This window comes from Leptidea sinapis, chromosome 32 (genome assembly GCF_905404315.1).
Source record: "Leptidea sinapis chromosome 32, ilLepSina1.1, whole genome shotgun sequence".
NCBI classification, from domain to species: Eukaryota; Metazoa; Arthropoda; class Insecta; order Lepidoptera; family Pieridae; genus Leptidea; species Leptidea sinapis.
This window is the reverse complement of record NC_066296.1, coordinates 10,223,259-10,250,742: the sequence shown is the minus strand read 5'-3', so window position 1 is coordinate 10,250,742 and position 27,484 is coordinate 10,223,259. Positions and strand designations below refer to the sequence as shown.

Here is a 27,484-nt window from a genome sequence, read left to right as displayed (position 1 = left end):
ATGTGTATAATATTATCATCTATATTCTTAGCTTAAAACCATAAAATATAAATATGATCGAAGTTATTAAACATATATATATTAATAATACAATACATTCTCGCTAGCATCTCTTACGTCCAGAGACTTAAACCTTCACAATACACAAGTAAGAATTATTAACAAGTTTTTGACAACACATTTATTAGAGGTTTTAACCAAATTTCATGGAGGATGCGTCACTCGAACCCGCGCCTCCTGGGTTCCGTCTGAGTGCTCTTACCAACTGCCCGAGAACGGACTCTAATATCCATATCAATATCAAAATTTCGACACAACCGAAATTTTTGTATATCTTGTTTGTTCAACTTGTGGCTCCATCCACAGGATCTACTTTACAGTCGAGAACCTGCTCAATCCCAATAATTGCATATTAATTAATTCACTGAAGCACCACGTATGATCATTAATGCGACATCAATGAGGTAGGTAGCTATCACGCGTACGGCTGAGCTGAATGCGTATGTAAGCACTACGAGAGGTCACAACTCCAGTCTAGTATAAAGGCAGATTAGTAATAAATGCCACCTGTAATCCGTTAATGCCGTCGGTTTGACCGCAACACGATCCAGCGCGCGGTCACTGATCTCCGATTGACGGCTCTTTTATATGTTCGCAGTTGGCGGACAAGCGCGGGGCTCATTTTGTATGTTCAACTGTCCAAATCACAATGCACACAGCACATTCTTTGAAGAAGAGTAGTTAATTAAAATTAATTTACTAACGGCCGTTCCCAATATACTATCTACAGATAGAGATAAATTACTACCTTCTAATGTCAGTAATTAGCTGTCAATAATCTGAAGCTGTCCCAATATACCCGATAAGTCATTCTTATCTTGGGACGCGTGAATTGAAATTTCCATACAAACTTCTATCGCTGGTAAGCTATACGTCGTCCCATTGACAGACAGCGTGTACACATAAGGTGATTTACCTTCGATAAGTTTACTGGGACAGAAAAGTCAACGATAGCTACGATTTTTATCTCAAGGAAGAGATAGGCTGAATATTGGGTACGGCCGTTATACAGTTGCGTCAGGTAATGTTGTGATAATATCAGAATCAACAGGGTCTGTGATGCCTAGGGTACAATCTCGTTAGTACTTTCCGCAAGCTGTTCCCAACTCAATGTTATTGCCGCTGTAGTGATGAACTCCAGTCTTGGCTAGTAGAACATAATAATCCACCTCAGATTTCCTTAGTGGGGGAGCATTCCTCGCATTGATGACCAGTTTGGTTTTTCCTTGTCTCAGAGTTATTAAGGTCTGTTTGTAACCTAAGCAATAATTGCCCGATTTCATAACTAGAGTCAATCGTGACGTGATTGACTCAATAGTCTTTTTTTGCTTCTTAGCAGCGACCATTTTGACAGGATCCCGAGAAATAAGTCTTAGCCACAAACTCCATGAAAAAAATGTAGTAAGGGAAAGGCCGGTGAGACTGCAGTCATTTGAGAGTTGAGACACATCTCTAACTCTTCAGTGTCGTGTCATATAAACGGTATACTTAAAAATCGTTTCGTAATGTGTCCATATGATCACATCATATACACACAAATAGACAATAACCGTTGAAGGAGATGGAACATTTATAATTTAGAAATTTACTGTCGTAATTAAACTTTTCGTATTGACTTTTCTTGATATTGCTTCATTTCGCAAAGATTTTGTGGATAACACAATTTGAAAGACCAAAAAGACAATCCGGTCTATGAATTGTTAAACTATATTTGAACCAAAGAATATGTAATAGTACACTTGTACGACGTTTTAAGGCTTTTTTATTACTAAGACAACGACCTTCTGTGTCGCGCTCAATCAAGTGTGTACAAATTACCCGACCTTCAAAATCATTATAAATATAATGTATGCCGCAGTGTAATGTTGGTGTTTTAATTTTAAGACACTTTTAGTGATAAAAAAATACTTAACAAAAAAAAACAACCGACTTCAAAAACACTATTCCAAAATAATAGATATAATATGCACTAAAAAGTATAAGAATAATTGCGTATTTTTTTTTTACAATCGAATTAATTCATCTAATTCTAGTTACGATTATTGTAATTTTTGGAGTCGGTGTCCTTGCGCCGCGACCCGCTCTCGCCTTTCGGCTCCTCACAACTCAAGCACATCTCACCTATAACTATGTATATAGTTACAAACCTATCTTGGATGACACAGACTCCAAAAATTTAAGACTTTTATGGTTTTCTCATGGATGCCATTGTCAGATCTGGATCAATTATAATGGGATCACACGGAAAGCACCAGCTTTCAAATAAAAAAAAAGAATTATCAAAATCAGTTCACCCAGTCGAAAGTTTTGAGGTAACAAACAATAAAAATACCTACGAATTGAGAACTTCCTCCTTTTTTGAAGTCGGTTAAAAACGACAGTTCAGGTTATAAATACGTTTAATAAATAACATAGTAGTTAGTAGTGAACCACGATATCAACATTCTAGGCCGGTATTTTATAATGGCGCCTCACTTTACAGTCTTCCCGTATAGTAGTAAAACCATTGTAGTAATGCATTTACAATTGACTACAATCTGATATATTTTATAGATTCATTTTGTAATACTATCCACGTGCTTAACACGTTATGAATAAGCTAATATACGTAGTTGATTATAATAATAGTGTAGACTCTTAATCATTAACATATTTATAATACTGCCTACATAATTCATAAGAGCACTGAACCTGTAGATAAGGTAAATAGATGTAACACTATATTACAGCCTTAAATATATTTGAGTTTTCAATGATAATATACTGAGAAAGTTGTCTTCTAAATATAAATGCATTTATTTTTTCATAATTATTGATTGCATTCGAATACTTTTTGATACCAGTGCTTCAGAAAACAATTTGCAATTTGTCGTAGAGAATAAAAACGACTCAAGGAAAACACGGTATTCTTTTTGCGCTTATAAATGATACGTGAATGATACCATATCGTACCTACTGAGACTAATAGTAAGTAATTGATATTGTAATGTTGGCAGTTTCGCTTCCTTTGGTAGAGATGATCATTACGCTTAAGTGACCTTGTTTGGCCACCTCTTCCATAAAGAAAATATACAGTCATAATATTGATTTCTTTAAATTTGCTTTGAGTGACTGCATATAGCCCACATACATAGCATGAACAGCTTTCTTCTGCAGCGAAAAAACTTTTTTAATTCAGCAACATGACCTCGTAGCCGTATGTCATGAAGCTGTGAAAATGACTAAAATAAAGAAATCTGGCCGTAGCAAAATTAGTGCAATCTCGTAATCTAACGGCATTTGCAATAGAACTAAGTCTATATGTCGGTTAGGCATTATGTGGACCCCAGTGGAGCTTTTAATCTAACATGATACCTAGAAAAACTGTAGTGACCACAAGTAATAGTCTCTCATCGTTCATAAGTACGTTGGCATGTATCTCTAATGTGTTTGGAACACACACACACACAACACAGACCGTAAATGTTCATTTATTTGTTGGAGTTTAGTCGTCTCATCAACTTCGGAGGACCGGTGCAGAGCTACAACTCACACCTGAATGAATGCAATTGCTTTCATCAAAGAGAGGCCAAACCGCCTCAATTTGCTCGTTCGCTTTAAGCCTCGCAATTGACGCAGTTACTTACTATTGAGACGTGTCCTAGAATATGGGTCTACTTTCCCCAATAGCTAGGTTAATTTTAGCCGTAGATAGTTTTTTAAGGGAGTCAGTGACAAAATGAGCAGACGATCATTCAGTGACAATATGTTCTGAGTCGTAACGCAATTCGGAACTTCCTAAGACTTAGATTAATGCAATAAAACCTCGATCAAACCCACCACTCCAATTTTTAAGATGGAATGCATCGTGTGACTGTAATGAGCTGAAGACTCATCTCAAAGTTAATCGAAGAAGAAGAGAAAAAATGTGCATCTCTAGAGTAGGTACTTATTTACTTTAATTTTTTGAGTTCCAATCAATTGTATATATTTGCGCGAGGTATATTATAAGGAAGGTTCTTCTCAATCGGTCACTCTTGTCAGAGTGGTCGTGGTCGATAAGATGATGCAACATTAGTCGCCGTTGGTCTCTTTAGTTTTGGGTCGCACTGCCTTCCTCACGATGCTCCTCCACTTTTGACGGTTTGTGGGATTGCGGGTCACTGCTTTGATCAAATCCGTCCATCGGATGGGTGAGCGTCCAATGTATAAGTAAGGTAGTGTGCAAGAATATCTGTCACGTGTATGGCGCGGGTTTCGCCACAGTTTGGCAAGGCCGGTAACGCTCCTGTTGTTGCTAGAGAGCTTGTACGTTCATTTGTCTGTCCTTCTAATCCAAAAAATGGTGGCGCATAGTTTTAATCTGGCCCTTTCTCAAGTTTTTTTTACTGTAATAAGGTAGGTACCGAGGACAATCACTCGCTTGGTATTAAGCGGCATAATGGTGGCGTAGGTGATTTTTGATCAGTAACGACTATCTACGTGATCACACACAAATCCATCCTGTGTCATTTTTATTATTGATAGCATTGGTTTCAGCAGGTCGTTTAACGACGATCTGTTAACAAAAATGTTGTGACGTTTCTTCATGACCTTTCATATCAAAACCGTCTAAATAAATATTCTCTATAAAAAGCATGACATCAAATAGATGTTAAATAAAGATAAAGTTTGGAATTAAGACAATCAAAACATTTTAGGCACTTCAATAGTGTTTCCCGCCAAAATCAAATGAGTACATAAAAATTCTGTTTTCTGTTTCTGTTAAAAAAATTCTAAATCTTTTGTACATCGCGACATTTGGACATGCAATATAATAAAAACATTATAATTAAATATTATTTAAAAATACTAGGAAAACATAGTAAAACTCAGTCCACGGCTATTTATAGGGTACTCTGGTTATTAAAAGGAAAATAAATTAGTACATAAATACGAGAAGTAAAATCAAGACAACACGGGAATTTTAATTAGTTTTAACACGCACAATACACAAGCTTGAGCGGGTTTTAAATCAGAATTATATATTCGCGAGTTATCCCCTCCTCGCGACAGGAGACTCGAAAGTCTTGAAACTAAAATAATTAAATGAATCGCCGCGTAGCGACGCTTGATGGAGCCACCTCACGTGTGCTTCAGCCGATTGTCTATAACAGGCTCCCATTAAAAATGATTCGCGCTCAAAAGCCCGCCCGCACTGTGTGCTGCCACTTCAAAGTTTGACCTCGCAATTACTAAAATTGGTTTGATTTACCAATTTAATTGTAACAAAAAGCTTATTTTTTCGAGCGGCGCGGACGGCTCGAGTCGCTGGAATCTGGACCGAGTGACTCCGGGGCCGAGGGTTTATTAATGATCGGCAGGGTCGGCGGTGGACAGGCGCGAGGGTCGGGGCTGGTCGGAATTTTGAGCTGTGGCGCGGTGTCTTTAAGGCGTAGTTTGTGTCGGAGGTGTCGGTAGGTGCGAGAGGAGAGCACTCGAGGTCGGCTGCTGAGAGCGGGCGCCGGGCCGCGGGGCGCAGCGCCGGAGGATGGGCCACAATCGATATTGGCGGCGCGCGACGTCTTGCGTCCCCCGCGCGCCCCGCACGTGAATGAGAGCGGCCATACTCATCTCTGCGACGGTGGTGGCTGCCGAGTGCCGAGTCCGCGCGCAACAGACACCCGACAACCTTGCCCGCTCTGTGCGCTATGCACGCTATGCTACAACTACCCGCTATCTCGCATTCTTTAACGTCCAAGAAAGCAAATAAAAAATCAAAGCAATCTTGCATAGGACCATACCTTCAGAAACTGTGAAACATAAACACGGTATAAACTATGCTCGCGTACCCCGGCTGCGTCTAGCAAAGGAGAGTAATGCGTTTATCAGTCTATGTCTCCTGCGACCGTTCTCCTCAGGTCTAAAGCGGTCTATTTTGAATGGGTTGTAGTTTTTGACGTTCAATAAGTATCTGAATTTAAATTTGTGGCGCTCTACAAAAAAACGAGTGCTCTATGGAGGGCTTTTATGATTCTTGAGGCATCAGTCACACGAGAGTCAGGGTTATCGATTTTGCATATTTTTGTCATTTATGTTTTAATAAACTATCGATCAGTTATTATTATTGAGCATATCTAATACATTTAAAAGACTAGGAAATAATATTGAAACTATATCAAATTTGAGTGTTGGTATTAGAAGTTTTATTTAGAAAGCCATGCGAGGTAATTTGTTATCTGGCAACACAAGTCTAGACAGCGATTCACGATCTCGCCGTATTAGTTTCGCTATCAATCCGCAAGCATGCATCGCGAGCGCGGAGGGGGCTAGACTTTTCAATATAGCCTAATATGGTGGGGGCCGGGCGTCCCGCGTCATTACTACACGTCTGCCGAATGTAACGTGACTCATTACTGATGATATTTGCGCTGCGGCTTTGTAATGTGCGTATACGAGGTCATGGATCTTTTACAATTATGATTGACAACTGGGGAAACATTATGAGTTTTATAGACATCGTTATCTGGTGAAGGAAAGCCAGGATAAAACAGATAACACTCGATAACTCGAGAAACTATTGTTCGTCTAGTCTGGGCTTGACTGAATTTTGAGACGTTAACGTGTAACGTCATTTGACTCTCCTTGTTTGCGCAGACGTGAGCGGCCTTAACCTGGTTATGACACAGCTAAGATCTTGACATTTCAGCGGCGCGGATATATGCAAAACATGTATGATAAGTCTATCAATTCCGAGGTAATGACATCGACACTTGAATAGTGACATCACTATTATCACAAAAATACCAGAATCGAATATATAAAACAATTAAACAAACACTATTGCAACAGAGGTGGCAAAACTCAAGGCGCGGCATGACATCTGAAAAGTGTGGGCATCATTCAAGTGGACGGATACAGCTGAATGACGGGTGAATCAGCATCCAGTTATAAAAGCAGTTTCATATATCCGCATTCTTAATATAATATAACATGGGCATATATAATGTGGTAAATAATGAAACACCACAATAGCAATAATGGGAGGTAGTCATAAGATGACTAATGTGAACTTAATTCCACGTTATTTAGTTTATATTCGTCGTAGCCATGTATATTATCATAGTGCACCTATATCCGTAGCTCTCAACAGGCAGCTTCAGTCGTAACTCATAGTGCCATCATAAATAATTATCCATCCAGAAAAAGAATCTGTCAAAAACATGACATTCTTCCACATAGATGACATAAGGGTCTATCTAAGAAGTCATGGAAGAAAGGCCGGCAACGATCTCGTAATTCCTCTGTTGTGAGCTTTTACAATTATTCATTACATTTTAAATCACGTCACTTACTACTTATACTATTTATATATTCTTTGCCTACACGACATTTTCCGTAATAATGGGTTTCAATGAGCTCCCAATATTTCCGCATAAAGTTAAACATCCTTAAGAATATATTTTGATTGCTGTAACTGTGGAAAGTGTTCATAGTTGAAACCAGGAAAATTGTATTAAGGAACATGTACAGACAGTGAAAAATAAAGACGTCCTAAAAACTGCCATAGCTAATCTCTTACCAACTGCGCTGGAGTCGGGGTCCCTGTCAGAAACAAATTTCTAACGCCTTTTCATTAATAACGAATTTAATTTGAAATTGATATTCTGATTGTTACTTAATTAAGGAATTAAATCTCCTCAATGCAATTTGCTGTAATCTATATTTTTTAATGTAAATATTGCAACATAACTAATAAAACCAAAGAGTTGTACCGATAGATATTGGTCGAAATAAATATACGGAGCCAGCGCTTAATGATATAATTTAGAGGGAAACATATTATATCTGTGTTCTCTCGCTTGGCACGTGGCTTGATTGGCAAATGCTACCCACATGCTAAGCCGGAATATCTGGGACCCCTATCGAAAGCCTACACCTAAAATCAAACAGAAAAATAAAGGAATTACTGCAAAACTATCTCTAAATTATGTGTCTACACTAGTGAGACAATTTGGTGTTTTTATACTGTTGTAACACACAAGAGTGTCAGAGAAGTATTCGTTGAAACACACACTGAAGTCAGTGGCACTCTTCGACCTGAGTTGGTGCGAGATGATGGCAATGAGAAACTTGGTGATCGAAAAGTAATTTGCGGTGATAGCAAATATTCCATAACTGAATGTATTTGGATGAACTGTATGAATGTGTTATGACAAGATTATGAGGCTGACGTGAATGCGAACGATTTCGATACAACCGAGCGCCGATACATTATACAAACAAGTACATATGTACACACGACTTATACTTCGTTACATTTTAACGATCGCGGAACATTTCCACGCGGAGTGTTGTTGCTGTATAACTGCATGTATGACACTACACTTGCACTTGTCCAAGGAGGATACTAATATGTGACGATAAAAATTTAAATAATGCATGAATACATGTGAACATTGACTAAGATTACAATACAATAATAGACAGTTTTGTTATTTTATATTAAATACAAAAAGTCTCGAAAAGTGCATCACCAAAGCAAGAAACAGAACATAAATAATATATTGAGATTCTGAAGCAGTCATACCATAGCGAGGGTCTTTAGCGATGGCCACCAGAGCGAATCAGACAAAGTCCTGAGCAGGGACACGGGCGCTTCCCCCAACATCGTCACGCACCGCCGGCGGGTCAGTGGACCCCGCTCGCGCTGCCGACTGGGCACCGGGCACTCGGCGTTACACTAGTGTGGAGCGCGGCACGTCATAAATCTGCACCGTTCGTGCGGCAACCGCGATTATCGAACGCGTGGACTCGACTGGTCATAACTCAGATTGTCTCTCAAGTATGAAACGTAGGCATCGTTGTTTTGGTCAGCTGACGCGATAGCAACACTTTCGCGCTAGGACGCCGACATCTAAATATATCGTCCGGCGTCTAAGGCCAGGGCGTCACTCGGCGCCCCGCTGATTCGCATAGGTCAGCTGTCACCGCGGCCTTCGCTGTTCGCTTTCCTGGGAATTTGTTTGAAGCAAATCATATGTTTACGCTTGCTGATGATTAACGCATCTCTCACACAACTTTTTGCCTAATTAATCTTCTCGTGGGAGTTCACTGTGGGATAGGAAATTACAATGCAGCCGTCATACTAGACAGACTGGGTCTTGATCTAGTTTTTTTGTGTTAATGTAATCTTTAATTAATTGTCCACTTAACATGCCTATTGTTACATTGAATTGCTACCAGCCAGTTTGTCTGGAATTATCTCAACTTAAATATTGAGATTTTAAAAAAATCTCCTTTTTTGATCAAATGCATTCATTGACGCGAAAATAATAAATCGTGTTACATATGCAATAATGAGTAGGTTTATTTGTTCCGCCTTCACGGACAACGATCACTTTGAAATTTTGCATTTTCATAGTCTGCGAAAAAGTGGCATAATTATGTTAATCTTATACAGACGTATAAGATTAACATAACAATAGCACTTTTTCTTCCGCTAATGCTAGTAGTAAAAAGTAGCTAGACCACGGGTTAACGTAATTAAAAACGATAAAAAGATAATCTGTATTAGCTTGTTCCATTTTTTCAAAATTTTATCGCAGTCAGCGTTATTACAAGCACATATACATTGCCTACATTTAAGCTGCTTTATATTTATATTTTATCTAATATTTCTCTACTGCAGGTTATCCACAGCAAATTTAATTTAGTCAGTCCACCACATCATGGATGACCTACCCGCGCGGTAGGTTATACTTCCAAGATAAGTAAGAAGTTACGTATTCTATCGCAGTATTATCAACTTTTATTTAATTTTTCATTGAATTTGTCATCACTTTAGTTTTTTTGAAGTTGATTTCTAGGCCTGAATGTCTGCTTGATTATCGTGTGTTCTAGCTCTAGGTTGTTCTCAGATAGTAAGACAACATCGTCAGCGAATCTGAAATGATTTATATTGAATCCCATCTTATGCCAATTTACTTTATTTATTATGGACTCTGATACTGAGATAAAAATTGTTGGTGAGAGGGGGTTCCAGTTGTCTCTAGCTTCACTCTGCTGTGTTTATAGATATATTTTAATACTTTAATGTACTTATCTTCTACATTCTGAGAGTTTCGGAGTACCCATATTGATGAATGAAGTATAGTGTCGAAGGCTTTTTGGTAATCTATATACCCTTTATAGAGCGATCGCTGGAATTCCTGGTATTTCTCAATAAGTAGCTCCAATCCATAGAATGAATAATGTGGCCGATTGTACAGTATCCTTTCCGAAGACCTACTTGTTCTATTGGCTGGTATAAATCGAGTGTTGCGCTAATTCTTTTTTTTTATAATTGTCGAGAAAAGTTTATATGACGGTCGGCAGAAGGCTGGTGGGTCTATCAGTTGTCAACCTGTCTAACAGTTGTTTATATCATTGGGATAGCCCTTTTTATATAGCAATATGATGTCTGACTCTTACCACTGCTGAGGCGTTGCGGAGGTGTCTAGTATTATGTTGAAGAGACTCATCAGCGGTCAGGCAAGGCTTGTGTAAGCCGCTATTATTGCTTCGGTAGTTATCCTATCTGGACTTTTTTGACTTTAGGTGCTTAATTTCTCTTATAATTTCGGATAGTTCTATTGGTTATATTTCTGTAGTGTTAGTTTCATTTTCCAGATGTAGAGAGCTTTCGTTGTCTATTTCTGGGGCGTCATATAAGCTTCATAGAAGGACGATTCAAAAGTTCTTGTATGGAATCTGAATATGAGTTCGAAATCGCAGTGCGACTTGTATTGACCTACATGTATGGGCTTATTAGTGCCGCATTCCAGCCCATTATAGTTAGCGTGTGTACGCGATTGAACCAGAATCGCGCAGTCAACGACCGCCCGGTCCTGCCCACTGTGTGGCTGGTAATTACAACCAGGTGACAGCACACCTATATCATATACTGACAGCCGCCTACGACTTCGCCCCCGGTTTTTAGGTAACGTGACGACGTGACTTTTATCGAATTTTGTTCACATTTCCTTCAGTTTGTGCAGGATTTTAACTTATGCGTTTGGATTGAATAGTTTTAGTTACTCTCAATATTATGAGCTATTTGCCAGGACTAGTCACCAAAACTGCAATCATAATTTATCATTTCAACCGGACGACGTCCATTGCTGGACAAAGGCCTCCCCCAAAGATCTCCACGACGATCGGTCCTTCGCTGCCCTCATCCAACCTGTTCCAGCGATCTTGACCAGATTATCAATCCATCTTAAAAACTACAATAGACGGCCAAAATTTGATTGTGTATCACTATAGCAGCAAACGAAAAAAGCCACGATTAAAAATGGTCGCTACACAACTTAAAACTCTTTTGTGGGAGCCCGATTCGTACTTGGTTTTTTCTTGCCTCTTCTAGTATTTTTCACACACGCATAATACGGCCTCGACCGGAACATATTTCATTTAAAGTATACAAATAACATCCGAGAAATAAAATAGCAAGCAATAAAACACCCACTTTGACAACGTTCCCAAAAACACCAATTAACTGTAAGCCTATTAGCTCGCGAGCCGGGACAAATGTAAAGAAGCTCTCTCCTTTACAAACAAACAAAAATATTTATAGAAACAACAAACGCCACGGCACCGATAGTGAGCACATGTTGCCCTTTGTCCTGGTTACTGACACTCAATAAACAGACGACTATTATCTCGTTTTATGTAAACATTGGAAGACGATTCTTGAGTTTCAAGCGCTCCCAGCTCGATTCCTGCCAAGTTTCCTTGCGCCACGCAACCAGCGTAGGAAGGCTTGGAAACCCACAAAAAATCTAACCACGAAAACATTTCTTTCTGTTTTGTTAAAACTACCTTGGGGTAATTAAAAAAAAATTGCATTCTCCCTCTTAATTGTAGAAATAAGGTTTGCTGTCATTTCTGTTTCGGTTTTTTTCTCTAGTTTTCAGTGTTTACACATCCATGCTCCGACCCATCTCTCCTTGAACAACTACTTTCAATATTCTTGGGGGAGGAGGTTTTGACGAATTTCTATGGAAATGCGCGTCGCATACTAGCTCCGTTACTTACTGAAGACACAATTATCGCTCAGGATGTTTCTTTATCTTTCTTTCTCTCTTTTTTCTTCGATCCTTTTCGCGACAGAGTCTTTACCTGATGTACTCATTGAGCTCTATTGTATATAGATATTTATGTTTCAGAGTTTGGAACTCTCCAGTTATGAAGAGTTCTTAAATACTCTCTGTTCAAAGAGAGCAGTATTCGGTTACGAATGGTAATACAAAAAAAAATTTATACAATTATTTTTTTTCTGGAAAAATCTTTGTATATTTATAATATTACCTAAGGCCTCAAAGCCGCCTTTTCAATAAAGTCCCACGGCAGCGATTATAATTTTCTTATAATCAAACTGTAGCTCGCTTTAAATAAACCTCAAAGCCACTAAATAAGAATATTAATATTGTATCAACGTGAAGCGGAATATCAAAGCAGCAGCAATAGCGGCACAAACGCTTCGTCAACGAGCGTCTGAAGCGAGCGATTTGGAGTATTCAACGGCCGCGCTCGGGAATTCGCCCACGCAGCTCAGAATACTTTAATGCTTCGATCCATATCCTGGTAAAATAATTATTATTGTGTTCCGTACTCTGTTAATATAGAGTTTAATTCACGTAACATTACTGAGCTCTGGTACAGATTAAAGGCGTTCATATTTATTGCATTACAAAGGACTTTTAGATAGCTGTCTATAATTGTTGAATTACTAAGTTTTGATGTATGGCAACTATATCACATCACATCTTATTTGGCCTTTCCTTGTGTATAGCACCAGGAAAACTTTCTGGCAAATATCATAAACATTCGAAGTACTTATATGATAAAGAATATTAAAAAACGATGATACTTAAAAAAAATTATTTGGGGAAGAAATTAGAACAGGGCCAGGCAAGACCAAATCATAACACAAAAGATTCAGTAAATACTCATTCATTAGAACCTATCCTAACTAGAATCATGCTACGATATAGCCGTGGTTGCTCATATTTCAATAAATAGTGTCAAAAAACCATAACATACAAAGCGTCTGTCAATTAAAGATCCAGTTTAGGTCTAGAGATGCTTTTTTTCTGCAACAGGTGATTTCACTACAATCTTTTATTATGACTTAATGTTATGGAATAGGAAGATAAACGAAATTGCACGGCTGATGTTCTTAAGCGATATCCAGGGTGTAGAACGGAGTTTGCTCTCTTAGATCAGTTTGTGCAATCAGATCGCTACTTACCGCCTGACATAAAATAAAAATAATGGATATTTTAGATATTATTAAACGAACAATTAGCATTTACTGGGAAAACACATTTTGTCGACTTAACACGCCCGTTGTCAACCAAAATATCTATTTCTACTAAATTAATTATTTTTAAAGTGTCTTCATATCACAATCATATATTTGCTCTAAGAGCTACAGAATGTTATTCAAGATTATTTTAATTATTAGTATTAGTTAATAATAGTAGAACGTATAAGATGCGTCTCATTACTCTCGCTCCCTCTGTGGCCAACACTCATCAGATCGTGGGCGTCGGCGTCGCCGTCGACTCTCGCAAGCATTCCAGCGATGTGCCGATAAAGCACGCGTTTAAAGAGAATTTAATTTCAAACGCGTATGGTTAAATAGAATCCAATTTTTATTGCGAGACGCGATAAGGTGCGGTTGACGTTCAATTCCGATTATACAATAATAATTTATTGTGAGACGATCTCGGTCAAAAAGAGCACCTGAAGCTAGCTTCAATATGATTTTTTTCGTTACACATACAGGTATACATTCCATCCATATGAGTTAAATTTGCATTAAGCTCCTGTGTAACGAAGGTTTTCTCTTTAATCAGTTACTTTACCCATCATGTAATTTATTAATGTTTGTCTGTAAATTACTAATATTTATGAGAAATTAGGGAATAAAGTCATTAAAACCTGGAGCCAACCGATCTCCTACGACAATCAAAACGGAAAAACTGTGCATCAGTCATGAAAAGTAGCGCCAGCGTGGACCTCAATCATTTAACCTGTCGTTTTTGATTGACAGAAATCCACGACATTACCACAACTCAGACCAGCTATCCGCTACTGATAGGTACTACTAAATAATCCTTAGAGTTCAATTCTTAAATATGGTCCACAAACATAATGGGAAATTCCTGGCTAAATACACAAACTCATACTTCGGTGGGTAATAGAACATTGCAACATTGAATATTGGAAACTAAAGAAAAGTATTTGCTAGAACATAACGCAAACAAAGTATTCAGCTAAGTAGCACCTGCAGCTAGCAGCGATACAACTGACTATGGCCTACGGAGTCTGGAACTTTCCGATTGAAAATTTACCACAATGGATCAATCTTTGGACGAAGTAGCCCATGAAAGGCCAAAAACAATATCTAATAATAATGCAATCTAGTGATCCGTTACTATCATCAGATTACGCGTAAGGTTAATAAAAGGCATAAAATATTTTCTCAGAATTGATTCCTTAAATATTTTTTTTATGTCATTTCTAAATAAATGTAATAAAATATGAAATAATAAAAAATATTTCATTCATAGTTATCTATCGTTAAATCATAAAAGGTTAATTTATGATAGCACCTCACTCCAATTTCAACGATAATTACAATAAATTGAACCAACCTATTCCAGAAGGTGTGTTAAACCGTAATCTGTGATTGTGTTTTGTCACTGTCTTCTTAAATGTGCAAAAAAGAGTAATCAAGTTGTTGGGACACGGATAACGCATTTAGACGGCTTCTGCAATACGGTCCTAAATCCATGCATTCCCAATAACTACTCATTGTTTACAAGCTCGCGCTCCATTGAACACCATGTATAAAATTAGTATTTGATCACTGAATATCTTACTGATATATGCGATTGATTGTCTGTTTCCACTGAAAACAATGAAACGACGAAAACAGTCGAATCGGCTTTAAATTTGGAACTCCTGCAATATTAGTATCTTGTTCTTAAATTATGCTAACCATCCAAATGACATACCCACTTGATAATGTTAACTGCGAGAGGACTCGGTGTCAGAATTCTGTCTCACTTTGGAAGAATACGTACTGTTTCTAAAAAGCCGAGTAAATAAACTAAATTCTTAATATTCGAATAGTTCATTAGCTGTCATCGCGATTGATGTCCACATTCATTCTTCTAACTGACATAAAATTGACTGGGAATCAATTGTAGCCGATCAAATTATATTTTAACTAAATATTTGCATCACTAAAATATTTCTTCATGATTCTTCACAACGACTACGACTGAGTAAGAGTACCTACACAGGGACTATAAGAAATATTTTGTGGGGCGATGCATATTCTTTTACAACAAGATCCCAGAAAATTTTCAAAACAAAAGTATTACGTTATTCAAAATAATTGTTAAAGCACGTTTGTCTGGTAAAGGTTACTATAACATAAATGACTTTCTTAATGATACTACAGATTGGGAGTAAATAATAAGTTTAATTGTACAATATTACTTTGTAAACATACTTTGTCGATGAAAAAAAAAGCCCGCTAAGTTTGTTGCGCCAGTTCTTCTCAGGTCTGAGGCATTCATTTTGGAATGGGTGGTAGTTTTTGACTTTCAATAAGTGATGTCACATCCTATTTTGAATAAAAATATTTGAATTTTAATTCAATGTATACAATAAAAAATTCTTCTAATAGCTTCACAAAATGTGTCACGCCCGACACTCGTATCGCACTGTAGAGCATATTTTAGCAATAGCAATTAAGACCGCTAGTGGGATCGCGGGGTGGGAGCCAAGAGCCGCTTGACAACAGACGCAGTTATAGTGGAATGGAATAGCTCGGCCGACCTGATCAATTAAAGAACGTCTGAATGTCAACGACACGACGCACCGGACGGTCACCTTGAAGACAGCCCGCAAGGTACTTGAGACGATTCCGCACGCACAAACAGCCTATCAAACTGACAGGGCCCTGTTATGATAACATATAAGAAGAAATAGACACAAACCATAAGCGAACTGTAAAAGAATTAAGATAGGTATTAGTATAAGTAAATTATGACCTCAGATACTTAGTTGTTATAATTTATAAGATACCAGTATCTGTGCCTCTGATAACGGTTCAATCTGAAATTAGCTTTTATAATAACTAATAAGATTCATAAGTTAAGACAAAATAGTTTCGAGCAAGCCCTTTAAGGGATCGGTATAACGCATCTGCTGTCTATCAGGCAATGAGTCGCGAAATGATAGACACTCCACATACACCACTACATGTTTTAAGAGGATAAATTGGTTGGGGCAATGGTTCTACTAAAAGTCTTTGGAATTGGTTAGAAAAGTTGTCCAGACCTCAGCAATATGAAAAAGTGACTTTCTACTATTTTCGTAAGACTAAATATTAAAGGTTCGTCAATGCTTGTCAATGGTTAAATCAACAATAAAAACATTCACCAAGTTCACACACCATTCGTCATCGTCAATGCAGGTACATAAACCCTTGCAAATATACTAGCCCGAAATAATTTCTAATAAACTTCTCTTGGGAGTGCTGCAATGACGGCTCGATCTGCAGATCAAAAGCTTTAAATAGAGCTAGACATGCATTTCGAAGGGATAAGAAACACACACGGCGGCAAGCCCCAGCCAGACTGGAACCCCAAAGAATACCCCCGTTTTCAATTTAAAAGGCATTGGATCGTTATTGTCATGAGGTGGTCACTGAGAATCAAATGAGCTCTATGCACATCCTTAAAGCTTTAGAGAACTAACGTCTATGCTCCATATTTTGCACAAATAGCGAATTATCTTATATTATAAAATAAGGGGCGAGACGAGCCGGACGTTCAGCTGATGGTAACTGATACGCCGTGTCCATTACAATGCAGTGCCGCTTCCTTGAAAAACCCCAAAAATTCTGAACGGCATTACAACTGCGCTCGTCACCTTGAGACACAATGTTAGGTCTCATTTGCCCAGTAATTTCACTAGCTACGACGCCCTTCATACCGAAACACAGTAATGCTTACACATAACTGCTTCACGGCAGAAATAGGAGCCGTTGTGGTACCCATAATCTAGCCGGCATCCTGTGCAAAGGAGCCTCCCACCGGTACAGAACTTACTACCGGTAGAAGAGAGAATCAACACTATATTTACACGTAATCGACAAGGTTTTCCTCACCATTACGAAATTAAACAAATCTGAAATGTTTACATAACTCTTGTATTAGTAACAACAACGTCAAGGGTATATTTTAAGGACGGCGCTCTCTCGGTCGCACAACGTTCATGAAGTAAATATCAATTCCTTATGGTTAGGAACAGAACTGTTGCTAGCCGTTATAATCCTATAATCTCCACAACACTCGAGGTTAAAATATCAACTTCCATCAAAGGAACTCCATATTCGTCCGTTGATAATAGCGGTCACAGCCTTTTAACGAATAGTCCATTTGAAAACAAATGATTTACTCCGCATAAAGACTATTAGTTCCAGAATACTAATCTCCAACTTGTGATTCCCAGAGTTCAGCAACATAATATGTTTTCATTGCATCGCGCAGTCAAGGCCGCCCGTAATTAAACGTCTAATCTCAGCCACATCTCTCGCAACTGCAGTACGACTTGCATCGACGCAGGTGCCAAAGAGGTTGTTCCCATTTCAATCACATTTGTGTCAAGGAGTTGAAATAGTAATAGCCATTGCTACTAACAGCATTAATTGTATTTATCGAGAACGTGTATAAATTTAGGGTAAATCGTAATGGAAGATATTGACTCTTTGAAGTATATATGCTATAAAGAGATCGACTACTAACTGCAATATTATTATATTAAACCGGATTTTGATATTTGCAATATTTCAACATATGATCGAAAATATGTCTAGAAATACTTATGTAGTGTTGTTGCCCCTTGAAATTTGTTTACCATTGGGTTTTTACCAATTTAAAGTCCAAACATGTCAGCTCTTTAATTTAAAAAAAAATACATCGAATCATCATTTTTAAAAACATATCAATGGATACACAAACACAATGAGATTTAGATTAAATAGGAAATGTATAACGTATAACGTGCGTGACTCGTTTTTACAACAACGACGTGCATCAACCTATGACACCTGCGGGCCTACCATGAACTCTTATTGCGATTCAATTGACCACCTAAAATGAACTGAATTGCTATTTCGTACCACGACGTGATTAGAGCTATCTAATTTAGGTTGACGCCAAATCAACTGATTAAATCGCAATGATGTCAATTGAATGTCAAAAATGATATCAACTGAATCGAATTTTAGTGATTCAGTTTAGATACCTAAACTAAACTGCATCGGATTCACATCGCTTATTAAAAGTTGATGGTAGGCCCTCTGTTGTAGGAAATACAAAGGACGTTCTATACATATAGACAATGCACCTCATACAAAATCAAAGCCGAAAAATGGCACATGCCACAAATGACACCATAATAATCTTCGACTGCTATGTGTATACATTTTTGCGTTTACTCCAGTTGTTTAAAATATTATTGGTCAATAGGCAGCAATGTAAACACTATTTCAGTTTCAGCTGCGTATTTTGAATTTAGAACCCGATTTGGACAGTAACATCAGTGGAGTAGCAGTTAGGTATTTTTTTTAAACCCAAAAGAAAAAGAGCGTTCCTGTAAGTTTTACGTTCGTCAGTCTGACCCTATTTTCCGATGAAAATCTGTTCAGTCGGAGGTTTTTTTCGTTTTTAATCAAAAATTAATTTCATATTATAAATGGGAAAGTTTGTATGTTTATTTATTGGCTTGTGTTTATATTTGTTACTTCTTTACGTTCTAAAGGGAAATGGATTTAATAAGTTAAGGTAACCTTTAATGAGAGAAATTAATACTCAAATATAATATTTTTATTCACATAAAATAATTAGTTAAACTAGTTATTTAAATGTTAGGTTCCATGAATTAAATAAAATTTGTCTTTAAGACTTTGATTTCTTTTTGGTATATGTAGTGTTAGTATATATATATATATATATATATATATATATATATATATATATATATATATATACATATACCAACATATCTTGGTATGACAGCTTTAGTCAAATTATAAATATGGCTAATTGGTCTTTAAAATAAGTATATTGACTTTCCAGAGAGATTTCAATCCTTTTAATATAAAAAACGTTTTATCATATGTTAATGAGCATGAATTTTTAAACGCTTAAATCTTTTAGTGGTGTATATAATATAAATCAACCTCGAGGAAGTGATTCGAGCAAATGCCGCTCGACTTATTTGTTTTGTAAAATTCTTCACATCTCTCTCTTGCTAACTGGCGCCAAATCTTTTTCACTATCTCGTGTACGGGAAAGCTGAAAAATATTAGCTTTTACATAATATTTGCGATGTACATATATCACTAGGTAACGATACTTCCGTGATAACGTGTAAATAGCACTAGTATGTAATTGTTCATGTTCTTGTTAGCCGCTCACACTACACAGAATACAATATTGCTAATCATTGTTCAGGCCTTTAAAAATTTTTTTTACAAAAATACAACCAACGTCAAAAATACTATTTCAAAACAATAGATATAATATGCACTACAAAGTATAAAAATAATTGCGTATTTTTATACAATCTAATTAATAAATCTAATTCTTGTAACTATAATTGTTATTTAATGAGAGAACCTAATCAAACTATCACGAAACTACCTTTGAAGTATATTCTTTCCAATAAAAAAATGAATTATCGAAATCGGTTGGCGCGATATTGAGTTATTCGTAAATTTGTTGCGCACATACTTATAGCAAATTTAAGACTTTTATGGTTTTCTCATGGTTGCCATTGTCAGATATGGACCAAATTAAGGAACCACGCGGGAAGCATCAGCTTTCAAATAAAAAAAAGGATTATCAAAATCGGTTCACCCAGTCGAAAGTTCTGAGGAAGGTAAATTGAGAACCACCTCTTTTTTGAAGTCGGTAAAAAAGAGCGACTCTATAGTTTTCATTTCTGACTGTGTCCTTTCATCTGTCCCATTCTGACAAGCGGGTCTTGTCTGGGGACTTGTCAATAATTGTACCGTATTTAACGAAATAATATTCGTTTTTATTACTTAATTAAATTACTTTCGCTTTTTGCATATCAATCTTATATAAATGAAATGATACGTCACATCACACCACCTTTTTTTGAGTCGTTAATGTATTATTTAAACACTTTTTATAGCACACTTAGGCTTGTTGATTGACCCACAGTTGACACACGACTAAGGAGAAAAGTGTGCTTAAAGACAATTTAAGCACACTTTTCCCGTTCTGCTGTCAGACTGCGAATAATATGTCCATATGTATAGAACGTCATTGGGAAATACACAAATCTTTAGTATCTAGACTTAGATCATCGAAATACAAGGAGCCAGAAAGAACGCGCGAAGTATCGTAGTTTTGAGGGAGCACCGTTCGGATAACATTTTGCAAGTTTCCAGTGCTTCAAACTCGAACACCGGAAAGTGTAACTTGGTGAGTACAGTGTAAAGTATCGTATAATATTGTATCGATATTGTATACGGAATTCAAGAGAGTTTAGTTTCAGTTTAACAATTTGTTTTATAATATACTAGCTGACCCAGCAAACGTTGTATTGCCGATATTAAAATCGCGATACAAAGATAACTGTTGATCGTAGATGGGTGAAAATTTGATGTTGTATGTATTTTTTTGATTTTAATGCTGACTCATAATCAAACAAATTTAAAAAAAATATCAAAAATATTAAAAAAAAATTTGGCGTGGACCACCCCTAACACTTAGGGGGATGAAAAATAGATGATGTCCGATTCTCAGACCTACCCAATACGCAATCAAAATTTCATGAGAATCAGTCGAGCCGTTTCGAAGGTGTTTAACTACAAACACCGCGACATGAGAATTTTATATATTAGATTAAATAAATTTTAATAATATAATTTATATGTTATTATGTATTTCACCCAGATAACCTAAAAAGAGAGACCCGAATGAATTTGAAATGGTTAGTAGGTCCATACTAAATACTGTATGTATTTTAAGCAACTTGTTCTTTACTTTCAGTACTGCTAAGAATATCCACAATAGCAAAGAGTTCTTTGATAAAAACAGTTTGTAGTAACGCCACACATACAAATAGGTGAGCTAGGCATAATCAGTTCTATTTCACCAAATAATAACAACAATCGCAAAGAAAAAGAATCTCTTTCTTCGTTTATTATTGAATTATATCATCTGCCATTCAGACTCTTGTTTGATATTTAAAAAAGGTAAACTAAGATAATGGACTCTTAAACGAATGAAAGGATTTTAATGGGGATTACTTCATGGAGTGCAGTTTGGTCCAACTTGAGAGATAGGATAGTTTTTATTTTGATTTGGGACCCATAATTATTTAGTGGCGCGCACCAACTTGTTAAGCCAGGCAGCGATGACGCGTGCCCTTCGTACAAATAATGAAATAGCTTCACAGACGGATCTGTTTTGTTGCACTCAGGGTGAATTCACGAGAGTAGCGTTATTTATAATATGTTATAAAATTTAGGAATTTAAAAATGTAAAGTGAAATATTGTATGTACCTCTATCGCATTGGAATATTCTGTAATGATAGTGTGTATTTTGATAAAATAAATAAATAAATATTTCTTTTGTAGGGACAAATTTACTATGAGAGAATTTAGTGACGCACGGTTTTGTCAAACGCTGTGAAACAATTTCATTATAACAACAGGGAGCATTTTTTACGAAATAATAGTTGAGTGACATCACTTATTGAAAGTACTTATACAACAGTCTTTTTTTATTACCTACAGAACAACGTCTGTCGGGTCAGCTAGTATAGTAGTACATATATATGCCGGAGCTATAACCTAAAATCACGCGAGCCCCAGCCCCTTCACCTGATGGCAGATATAAATATGTAACAAATTGATAATAGCGGTGTGACTTAAGATCACTTGAAAAAGGTGAAAATTTTATAATGGCGAAGTTTTACGGAATACAACTATCAACTATGCTAACTAGCGTTACACAGCTGAGCGCGGCGGCTCAGTTTCATTTAATACCCAAAAAAAAGTGCTCAGAGAGCTTACAGAAGTACAAAATTACAAAATTTGCCTTCAATCTTTCTGCCTGTATTTTGAATTATAGATATTGCCAGCCATATGATAGTGTAACCTGAAAACAAATCCTGCGAGATGAAAGCCAGTTTCACAGCGGTTACCCGCAGACAGTAAGGTATAAGTTGTATATTAAAAGTTATGCAAGACGAAGCCGCGCATGTGAGCACTACCAACTATACCTATATTATTATATTGTTAGTTGGGTTATTTGATGTGCGGCTCTGTCTGTGTGTCTTAAGTTTCCTCCGGCCGTGGGGCGCAACTCTGGGAAAGGCTCGTCGAAATGCGCCGCACCTTAAATAATCATAATTTGCTTATATTTCTTCTAGGAATTGTACGATACCAGAATCGGCAATATGTTCTTGGGTCACAACGGTTGCTATTTAGATACAACTATAGGTACCTACGTCTGTATAAGATCAGAACCGATTCGAATTGCATCGGTATATAAAATGTAGTAAAATTAATATGTTTTAAATTTGCCGTAGTAACTGCGATGAGTTCGTGAGAAAATTGTAAATTTAAAGTTAACACTAATACAACTGAAGTAAGCAACGGAAACCCTATTCCAGACTCCGTAGTCCCGACGGCCAATTGTCTGTCAGGGCTAGTAGCAGTATCTCATAAAGTTCAATCAATTTAGTTAGGAAACTTATATTTTGTGAATGAATTAATTAAATCAAGATGGCCGAAATGAAAAATGCGCGTAATTTTTGTACAAGAGTATCTTAAAAGTACTACAGTCTGATATCTCTTAGAATGGTATCTACGGAACTTACGATTTTTAACTAATATGTAATAATATCCCGGATGTCAAAGTGGCCGGCCACCTTGAGCATAAGCCACGCTCGTCGCAGTGGAGCTCGTTATTAATAGGCACGTCACCGGCGCGCGCGCAACCGGTCTGTTTGTCTGTCTGCGCGCAAGTCGCAACTGGAGCGTTGCGGCGCCGAGTCCGAGTCGACGCGCGCGCTATCATGATACTAATTCAAATTGTTATTCTGCAATAATTATCCTCTGTAACAGTAACGTCAGTCAACGGTTTTTACGGTGATCTTTATTCTTATTATGATGTCGCTTTAATAACAGAAAAATACAATTTATTACTGTTTAACCTAACTATCAAGGGTCTAACATTAATAACACAGGATCATGCGAAAAAGAGATAAGGAGACGTATAGGGATGGCCAAAAATTCAATTTCCGAGTCGCTTATGATATGGAGACACCGTAATATCACGCGAAAAACTAAAACCAAATTGGTTACTTCGCTAGTTTTCTCCACATTCAGTTATGGAGCGGAGACCTAGACACTGAAAAAGGCCGACAGAGGCCGAATAGACGCCTTTGAAATGTGAATGTGAAAAAAATGCTACAGATGCCATGGACCGCCGTTCGCACCAACGCGTCTATTCTGAGAGAGCTTAATGTCAAAACTAGACTTTCCACTATATGCCTTCGTAGGGTGTTAAAATTATTCGGACATATTGCTTGTAAAGAGGGCCACGACCTTGAACAGCTGATGGTGACAAGCAAGGTAGATAGCAAACGTCCCAGAGGACGCAGTCCCACGAGATGATCGGACCAAATACGATCTTTATGGGTTATTAACTCACAGATAAAGATCGGTTAAGTGAATTTTGATTTATCCATTACAAGGAACCATACAAAAATCAAACTTATAAGTATTGGTTCAGATTACAGAATAGGTAAATAGAAGCTTCCGTCGGACTCTTGACTGGCGGCAGTAAGTCGCTGCTAATTCAGGGATGGAGGAATTAAGAATATGAATCATGAGTGCTGCACTTGGAAGACATTATATTGTGTCGATAAATGTGTGCCCTTTGTATTTAATTGATAAATTTTAAGATCCTGTCTGTGAAAAGATTACACAGCTTAACCTTAAGATTAAAGCGGTGCACTACATGACGGCTCTCTTTTTATTATATATAGTATAATAAATAATCTTTACATATAATACCGACCGAGCGAAAATCTTAAAATCGAATTAATTATCTGAATATCTTTTTAGCCTTAGCGATCTGAGTATCAGCCTACGTATAATTTTTCATATTATCCCTATATATAACATAGTGGGCTCTGAGCGTAGTTTCAAAGCCAAACACACCGAGCCCATCAAATAGATCTTGATAGGTGATAGCGAGTATCAGCGGCTAGCATTACGATATTGACCGAGCCGTCAATTTGATACTGGTGTAGCTCGACGGACTCGGGACTATACATCGTATTTTTGCTAATTGAAACCATCACACATATTCTTTTATTTTGTAACGTATTGCTGCATAGGTATCCATTCTGGCTAATTATCATCAACGTTACGGTTTTCGGATATATTTGAGCTAAAAGAGCATTCGAATCCAACTCGGATGCTCAGCGTTCGGGAAGCTCCTTAAAATCTTCTCGTCGCAAATACAACGGTGTCTGAAGCCAAAGGTTTTCAACCAGTGTGTATTGCCAGTGATGATTTACGGTACGCAGACGTGGTCGCTAACTATGGGCCTTGTGAGAACCAAAGTTACCGACATAATCCAAATGATTGCGAAATTGAAGTGGCAGTGGGCAGGGCACTGGGGAATTGCGACCACGTATCGGAAATCGCGGTGTTGGTAGGCCCCCACAAGATGGACTGACGATCTGGTCAAGATCGCCGGAATACGTTAGATGAGGGCTGCGCAGGACCGATCGTCGTGTAAATCTTTGGTCCAGCAGTGGACATCTTCCGGCTGATGATGATGAAGAGAGCATTCAAAAAATATAGGGAAAAACGTATTCTATGGTCTATAGTGCTAACATTGACTAACTATTCATTCAAGCATATAAATGTAGTGGCAAGAATGTATCATACCTATCTAAAACACTTTTATACTTGACATATTGTATCAAGAACTTAAAAGAATCAAAACGAAATCCACGAAACACAATTGAACCTACAAATAAAATGAAACACAACAAAATTTGCAGAGCATCGCTCCACAAACCGCACGGGCGAATTATGTGCGAGCCAAAAATAAAACTCGGCCATTTATTAGCAAACATTTCCCTACATTAGGGCGATGTATCGAGATATTAGAGCATCAATCTTCTAGCAGTAAAGATAATGGCGGCTCCGCGCCAGTGTAATACTTCGTTGAGCGAACGATTGAAACGTCTCGTCGGACGTCCGAGGCGGTTGCCACGTGCGCAGAGCTCGGACTGTGTCGGGTATTAGAATAACAGGTATACCGGAAATATGTGGATGTTTCATTTGTACATTCTCTTTCTAAACAGTTTTACAACGGTTACTATCTATGCTTAGTCTAACTAACTAGAGGTAAGACAAATCTATCCTTTTACGCTTACTTACATTTCAATAACCTATCGACATAAAGCATTGGACTATAACTATACTGGACATAACTACGGATAGATAAGATCTTGTCACTAAACGGTGACAGCAATGTATCCGTAACTATTACGTTATTAAAAACAGCCGTATGAAAACTTACGTATATTGCTTCTCACTATCTATTTAAATACTTTGCGAGCATTTATAAGAGTAATGAATGTAGAGGAAGCGCGTAAGGTTTGAAAGGATACAAGTAATTGGCGTTTTGTTGTCTCTGTAGTACCCCGACGGGAAAAAGGCGTGAGTGTATGTATTTATGTATATATATATTACCTAAACAACACCCATTTTTGCACCAAACAGTAAAACGGCGCCACAGACTTACCTGAAACAACAAAAACAATATTTTGAATAGGAAGTAAACAGTTTAGAGTACACAAAATGTTGCGGATGTAAAATAAAGTATTTTACGTCAGGTTCTTTCCTACCTTATCATTGGTTATTCCAAGATAGCGAAAACACAAACGTAGCTAATGATTTTGTCCAGAGGGGCAGCTGTTATTAGGATTTTAGATAAATTAATTACATGAAGATTAGTATTTTATCTTGAATGATATTAAACAATAAATAATTCTTCAATATTTTCAAGGATACTGGATGAGGCATATTAGCTTTCCGAGCCCTAAATCTACTGTGTGAATTGAACGTTTCAAATCTAATTTACGATCATTAGACTCTCAATCCATAATCTGATTATCGATGTAATGGTCACTCAGTAATTTATTCTACCATCGCACTACAATACTTGATTACCATTCGGATGTGTGACGTTGCCAATGCGTTTTTCAAATAAATTTATGTATGTTTCTTTTTAATGTAAATAAGGGACGAGACGAGCAGGACGTTTCGCTCAGAATGATCGAAAAATCCAAAAATTAAAGCGGCGCTATAACTGCGCTCATCTCCTTGAGACATAAGATGTTACGTCACATTTGCCCAGTCATTTCATTAGCTACGGCTTATGCATTAGTGCTTCACGGCGGAAATAGGCGCCGTGGTACCCATAATCTAGCCGGCATCCTGTGCAAATGAGCCTCCCACTGGTAAAATATTTTAAAGGCCGACAACAGGTTGCGATTGCTCTGGTGATGTATGGGCCCCGGTGACAACTTATCATCATATGACCCCAGTGGTCACAGTGTCACAACACAGATAACCGAGGGTGGAACGAGCCAGTCATCGGGTACACAACACGCCGTGACGTCACAATGACGAGGCTCATTTCAATGCGGGGAAAATATTTTTCTGGGTGCGATTTTTAACGGTTCGGTAATTTGCGGCGCGCTACTCTGCCCCTCGGCCTTTCAAATTTTGATTCTACTCATAACAAATGCTTTTTATTAGATTCAGGAAAATATTCTCCCCTCATTCATTATTTATTATGGTCCCTAAGTAACAATTAATCAAATATTACTATTATAGCACTCTAGCGACCCACTCTGGCTTCGCTTAGTTTATCTAAATAATATTATATATACGTTTCTTATAAATTTTTAATCCTAGATAGAGCCTCTTGCTGCTAGACAACCGATGAAAACAAACCATATTTATTGCTTTAGTGTGCGTGACAAGCTACGTACGGTCACTTTGTGTTAGTGTGCGTGCATTGCTCAAAATAGAGGTTAACAGTCAACCTCAAATGTTTTCGACGGTTTCACAGCTGTCAGACTTTCTTCTGCCCATCAAGCGTAACGCTGGCCTCAACATATTCCTACAGCAGACTTCTATAGCTATGCTTAAGCGTTTAAATGATCTAAGGTTTTATGAGCAATATTTAATACCTTTGACACTGGATTGCGTTAATGCAATTTTAGAAAGAATCTCTATTTTAGTAGCCTAAAATCCCA

General features: G+C 37.4%; 1 protein-coding gene and 1 pseudogene across 4 annotated transcripts in view; both read right to left on the bottom strand.

Moving 5' to 3' along the window:
• Positions 1–27,484, bottom strand: part of LOC126974271 (serine/threonine-protein kinase minibrain) — a 162,377-nt gene that overhangs the window by 33,730 nt on the left and 101,163 nt on the right. Inside the window, exon 1 of one of the 4 annotated variants that reach the window (XM_050821730.1) lies at positions 8,609–8,816. The exons of the other annotated variants lie outside the window; for them this stretch is intronic. Coding sequence (XP_050677687.1) covers positions 8,609–8,689 — 81 coding nt within the window. The 5' untranslated portion in view covers positions 8,690–8,816. Of the gene's footprint in view, positions 1–8,608; positions 8,817–27,484 lie in introns of those variants that run through there. 4 annotated transcript variants of the gene reach the window in all.
• On the bottom strand, positions 1,050–1,468 carry LOC126974297 (60S ribosomal protein L30-like; annotated as a pseudogene).